Genomic DNA, 5,812 nt, shown 5'->3' on the forward strand with positions numbered 1-5,812 from the left:
GAGAGTCCAGAGGAGGCCACGGAGATGCTGCCAGGGCTGGAGCCCCTCTGCTCTGGAGCCAGGCTGGGACAGCTGGGGGGGTTCCCCTGGAGAAGAGAAGGCTCCAGGGAGAGCTGAGAGCCCCTTGCAGGGCCTAAAGGGGCTCCAGGAGAGCTGGAGAGGGACTGGGGACAAGGGATGGAGGAACAGGACACAGGGAATGGCTTCCCACTGCCAGAGGGCAGGTTGAGATGGGATATTGGGAAGGACTTGTTGGCTGTGAGGGTGGGCAGGTCCTGGCCCAGGTTGCCCAGAGAAGCTGTGGCTGCCCCTGGATCCCTGGAAGTGTCCAAGGCCAGGTTGGATGGTGTTGGAGCAACCTGGGCTAGTGAAAGGTGTCCCTGCCCGTGGCAGGGGTGCAATTGAATGGCTTTAAGGTCCCTTCCAACACAAACCATTCTGGGAGGATTCTATGAAATCACATTTACCCTCATTCAGTCCAACCCAAGTCCTTGGCTTGTCTCTTCAGCAACATGCCAGGCAGAGCAGGAACTGCTGAGCCCTCAACATCAGCCACATTCCACCTTGAACACTAAATCAACTCTAAAAGATGCTTTCTATCAAGCCAATATTGTGTTTGCTCTGCTCACCCTACACCAGATCCCTTATTTCTCCATCATCCCTCACCTGTCCTGCTCCAGCCTTGCTGCCCTGCACTCTGCCCACCCACAGCCTCTGCCATGCCATGTCACAGCTCCGTGGGAAGGTGCTCCCAGAGCCGAGGCAGGAGCAGGACCTGTGACAGGCTCTGTCCCTGCTGTCGCTGCAGGGCTGCTTTCCACTGGAATCAGCAGAGCGTGAGGACAGAGCGGGTGTACTCTGACAAACACAATGTGCATCCTGCCAGGAACGAGCAGGGAGCAAGGAATCCCTTGCAGCAGACAGCAGGCAGAGCTGACAGCTCTGCAAACAGGCTTAAATCTCCTGTCCCAGAGCTCTGCTCCCCTTTACCTTCCTGAGAAGCAGCTCCGAGGCTCGATGCTCCTGTACCAGGGCACTGAACTGCGCTCGCAGGCGCTGCACGTCCTCTTGCAGCCTGGCACGCCTGCCCTGGGCGGCTTTCACCTCCTCTTCCCGCTGTTTTTCCCCTTCCTTCTTCATCTGCTGGATCTCAGCCTTGCGGTCTTTGGCCAGATCTTCCATGGTGGTTTTGAGGTCTTCAATCATTTTGTCCTTCCTGTCCATCTAGAGCCAGAAAACAAGAGGAATATCATCGGGAAATGCCAGCGAGGCATAAGGTGGGCAGGAGAAAAAAGACCTGGCAAAAATAGAGGAGATCCAAGATGTCACCCTCGCAAAGGTGGAGGAGATCCAAGAAGAGACCCTTGGGTGCCTGCTCAGCTAACACCAAGGACCTGCCACTGCTGGCTGAAGGAAGAGTTAGATTTACACAGGAGCTTTGGAAACCTCCTCCCTTGCTCCTCTGGGACTCTGTTAGTAAAGGTAGAGAGTGAACAAACCAACACAAGCCCCCTGGCACTGCCACCTGAGGAACAACCAAAACCAGATTCCCTGGAGCGAGCCCTGTGTCTCCCTTGAGAGCTGGATCAGGCTCCGAGTGACTGCCTGGGGAAATCCTCAGCTGGGATCAGTGACACAGATTTATCCCCGATGCCCTGGCCAAGCTGCCAAAGTGCACATAAAAATCCCAAGTGTCCCAATGCCCAGATCTCCAAGGAGCAGAGGGAATGTGGAAAGCAGGCTCTCGGCTCTGCCAGCACCATCCAGCGCAGCGAGCACAGGACAAAACCTCTCTCGCCGACCCCTCCTGCAGGGAGAAGAATGAGGAGCACACGTAGAAAACAAAGGATTGTTGTCAGGAGCTCAGGGCTTGGATGCTTGGCACAGGCCACAGGCTTGGAAAGCTCCTGGGAAGTGCCCAGTCGTTTATCTGCACCTCAGCTGCAGATAAAATTAAAAATTGATGTAATTCATATAATCACTGATTAATCACAAATGCTCCAAGGCAGCTATTAGAGTCGGGAGTCACAGAAATGTTGGTTTTAAGCAAGAGCGAAGACAGAGCAGACATTAAAAATGGATTTTAATCAGAGCAATCTCTCCCTGGAATGACTTTTCATTGTTTCATCAGCACGGAATGAAGCAGCTGGCACTGTCACCCCGCCAGGACACCACCACAGCAATTTGTGTCTGTCCTGCAGCTCCTCTGGAACTCAGGGACTTGTCTTGTTCAAGCTGGCTGGTGAGAACAGGTTCAAAATATGCCAAATTCAAGGTTTGTTAAAAAAATCAAGTGCCCAATAAGCATCCTCGTTCTATTTTACAATAAAAGTAGTATCTTTAAGTTTCGGATCTGGTTTAGAAAAGATTTCTGGAACTTGCTCTTTCATAAGTGCAATAAAGGCGTCAGTTTTAAGCTACCAAAGTTCTGTTCCAGTAACACTTTGCAGGAAAGCATTCCCACAAGATCATACCTCCTCCTTCCGAGCCTGGATTGCTGCTGCCAGCTCTGCCTTTAGAGCTGTGATCGCTTCCGTGTTTTGCTCAGCCTTGAGGGACACTTCTTCCACGAACCGGATCTTCTCTCGCTCTTTGGCAGGACTGGTCAGGAGCTTCTCCAGCATGAAATCCCTGAACTCCGCAAAGGCTCTGATAAACTCATCAGCTGGTGATGCTTTCACCTGCACTTGATACTTCAGTCCCTGGCAAAGCAAAGGGTTGGCCAGGAGGAGCCTCAGGATGTGTCTAAGAGAACATTTCAGGCGCTGCTCCCTGGCTCTCAAGGTCTCCTCTGCTCCAGGGCTGGCGAGCAGGTGCTGCATTTCATTTGAAAGCTTTTGGTGCTCCAACAGGCTGGCTGTGATCTCAGGTCCCAGCATCCTGGCAAACCTCTCCAGGGAGCCAGTGATCCGTGGGATCAACCTGGTCATCTCCAGCTTGGTAATGGTCTCATCCAAGACAGTCAGGATTCTTTCCGTCTCTATGCTGTCAGGCTTTAGCTGACGTTGCTCCAACACCCTCATGGCACCTACGGGGGTCGCTGCCTTCTCCGGAGTTGCCATATCCTTCACCAAGGTTCTTTGCTTCACAGGGATGCTTGGAATGCAGCTGGATCCCCCGTTGCCATGGATTCAACCTCTGGGCTGAGTGGTTTGAAGTCTGGAAGGGACACGGCTATCGCACAAGGCGAGACTCTCAAAAGAACATCAAGGTCCCTGTGCTGCCGTTGTCACTTAGATCTTCCTTCTTGGATGTTCTCCCTAAGAGAAAACCATGACGACAGTATTAGGGAAACAAGGTAATGTGGGAGTTTCAGATGACATCGGAGTTCTCCGTGGGTGTGGGCACAGGGTGAGGACATGCAGTCATGGGTCAGAGGTGGTCTCTGTCCCAGAGAGGCTGTCAAATGCCCACGGTAAGGGAATAATATTCCCTTAACAATAATTTCCTGGCCTTGAAGGGTGGTCGGAGGAAAGCTCCCAGCTGCTTCTGAGGAGCAGCTGAGCTGCAGCAGCACAGAATACAGCTCTTGGAGGGCCCTGTGCCCACCTTGGAAGGGCAGGCAGGGTTCCCAGTGGGAAACCCTTACCCTTCAGGCCTAGCACTGCCAGAGGGTGGGAGAGGGGATTTCAAGGGAACAGGGCCGAGAGGAGGGGCCAGGGAGGGCACACGGAGGGGCAGCCGAGTGTGGGAGGCTGACGGGGAGCGAAGCGTCCCCTGGGTGTGGGTCTGGGGCAGCAGGGGGACACAGGCACCCCAGCTGCGGGACAGTCCGCGGTCGGCGGGGGGTGATTCCCGGTGGGGAGGATCCCCCGTGTGAGGGGCGGGTGGCTCGGGGGGGCTGGTCCGGGAGGACCCGAGGGGGGCTGTGGGACGAGCGGCTCTGGGGCATGTCTGGGTGAAGGGGGTGTCTCAGGGGTCCGTTACTGGGGAATGCACTCAGTCCCAATCCCGATCCTGGCCCCAATCGCGACCTCCATCCCGATCCCGCTCCCGGTCCCACCCGCCACCAGCGCCTCCCGTTGCCAGGCGACCGCGGGGGCGGGGCCTCTCCGCACAGCCTATGGCCGCGTGGCTCCCACCCCTCAGCGCCGCCTGCCGCTTGATTGACAGCGCCGCTGTCCAATGAGGAGCACGGCGGCGGCGAGGTGCCAGGGGGCGGGGGGGCCATCATGGCGGCTACGGGTACCGTGAGGGGAGCGGGGAGGGAGAGCAGAGGCAGCTCGTCTGCCTCGGGCTGCCCAGACCTGTGTTTGTGAGAGCGCGACAAATAATCCGAAAAATAAACTTCATCCCCCCGAGATCAAATGTGCCGGGCGCGGGTCAGCCCAGTGGGTGTCCAGGAGCCCCGAGGGGGCTGTTTTGAATCCCCAGACACATCCGAGTTCCCCCAAACCGAACCGTTACCGTGACTGGTTTGACAGGGCTCTGCGTTCAGGGCTATAAAAGTGATAATGAACCTCAGCTGATTAGGATGCTGATGTTGTACAGGCTCAATTAATTGGTTAGCCGTGAATTAATTAGTGACACCTGCAGAGCATGTGCTGGCCCTCGAGGGCCGTGCCCTCGCCCTCTGCCTGGGCAGCGACGCGGATGCCCTCGGGACGGGAGGGATTTGGTTTCCAGCGGGAAACTTGGCAACATGCTGAGTGCCAGGGCAGCTCCCGGTGATGGCAGCTGTGTCCTTGGGGCAGGAGCCGGCAGGGAGCCTTGTCCCAGGGCTGGCCTGAGCATTCCCTTTATTTTGGCATGGTGTGTCAGAGCCTGTGAGTAAAACTGCAGTGCCGGGGCCTGTGCCACTGCTCCAGCACACCACAAATTGTTAACTGTAACCCACGATACCTACACAAAGCAAACGAGGGTCTGGTGATGGGAGATGCAGTGGGACCACCAGGGCTGGGGTTTATGGCCTGGCACTGGTGAGGGTGGATGAGAGGACACCCATGGAGAGGCCAGGCTCGCCCGGGTCTGTGCCTTCCCAAACCAATCAGGACCATGGGTCAGAGCAGGCCTGGGTTGGCTCTAGGGTGCTGGGCTGGACACAGAATCACAGAATCATTAACGCTGGAAAGGCCCTCTGGGACCATCGAGTCCAACCATCCCCCAGCACTGCCAAGGCCGCCACTGACCCATGTCCCCAAGTGCCACATGCACATGGCTTTGAAATCCCTGCAGGGATGGGGACTCCACCGCTACCCTGGGCTTGACAGACCTTTCAGTGAAGATATTTTCCCTAATATCCAACCTAAACCTTCCCTGGCACAGCTTGAGGTCATTGTCCTATTGTTGTCCCAAAACAGGGTCTTTCACTCTGTGTGCAAGAGGCCACATACCCTGAAGACATTTTGGCAATTAAATTCATCATTAAAAGAATGTCTTTTTCTTTGCAAAACTGAGGAGTGTCCTGATTGCTTAGTTTGAAATGGGCCACTGCTCTCCAAGAACTGTATACTTGGACACCCTTACAGCCACGACCTGGAGATGGGATCAGTTGCCCAGTGACTTTTACCAGTCCCCTGTGTCCTGGTGCACACAGCCTGCTCAGAGGGACAGCAAGTCCTTGGGATGTACAGGAAGAGAGGAGGAAAAGGGTGGAGCTGTGGGTCTCATCCAAACCTCCTCTGAAGTAGGGAAGAACTGTGGATCGCTGCTGCTCCCTCCTGGATCTGGGTAATTACAGACATTCCCATCCTGCAGGCAGAGATGGAGGGGATGACACAAGTCTAGAGCAGCCTGACTCGTCCTGCAGCTTCACACACCACTCCAGGCCAGCTGCAGCTCTTGTGCCAGGAAGGAAAACAGGTTGATTTGG

The 5,812-nt window shown here is 55.5% G+C and overlaps 1 protein-coding gene across 3 annotated transcripts in view; it reads right to left on the reverse strand.

Annotated features, from left to right (window-relative positions):
- IQCD (IQ motif containing D) overlaps positions 1-4,368 on the reverse strand; it is a 7,472-nt gene extending 3,104 nt beyond the window's left edge. Inside the window, exons 1-3 of one of the 3 annotated variants that reach the window (XM_027903855.1) lie at positions 4,248-4,368; positions 2,475-3,260; positions 991-1,224 (exon numbers count right to left, since the gene is read on the reverse strand). In XM_027903855.1, coding sequence (XP_027759656.1) covers positions 991-1,224; positions 2,475-3,062 — 822 coding nt within the window. In that variant the 5' untranslated portion in view covers positions 3,063-3,260; positions 4,248-4,368. Of the gene's footprint in view, positions 1-990; positions 1,225-2,474; positions 3,261-3,974; positions 4,054-4,247 lie in introns of those variants that run through there. The other 2 variants (XM_027903854.1, XM_027903858.1) reach the window with 2 other exon arrangements.
- Positions 4,369-5,812: the final 1,444 nt, after the last annotated feature.

Source organism: Empidonax traillii, unplaced genomic scaffold, assembly GCF_003031625.1.
Source record: "Empidonax traillii isolate 1590-97213 ecotype Southwest subspecies unplaced genomic scaffold, ASM303162v1 scaffold994:size215947, whole genome shotgun sequence".
Lineage (NCBI taxonomy): Eukaryota > Metazoa > Chordata > Aves > Passeriformes > Tyrannidae > Empidonax > Empidonax traillii.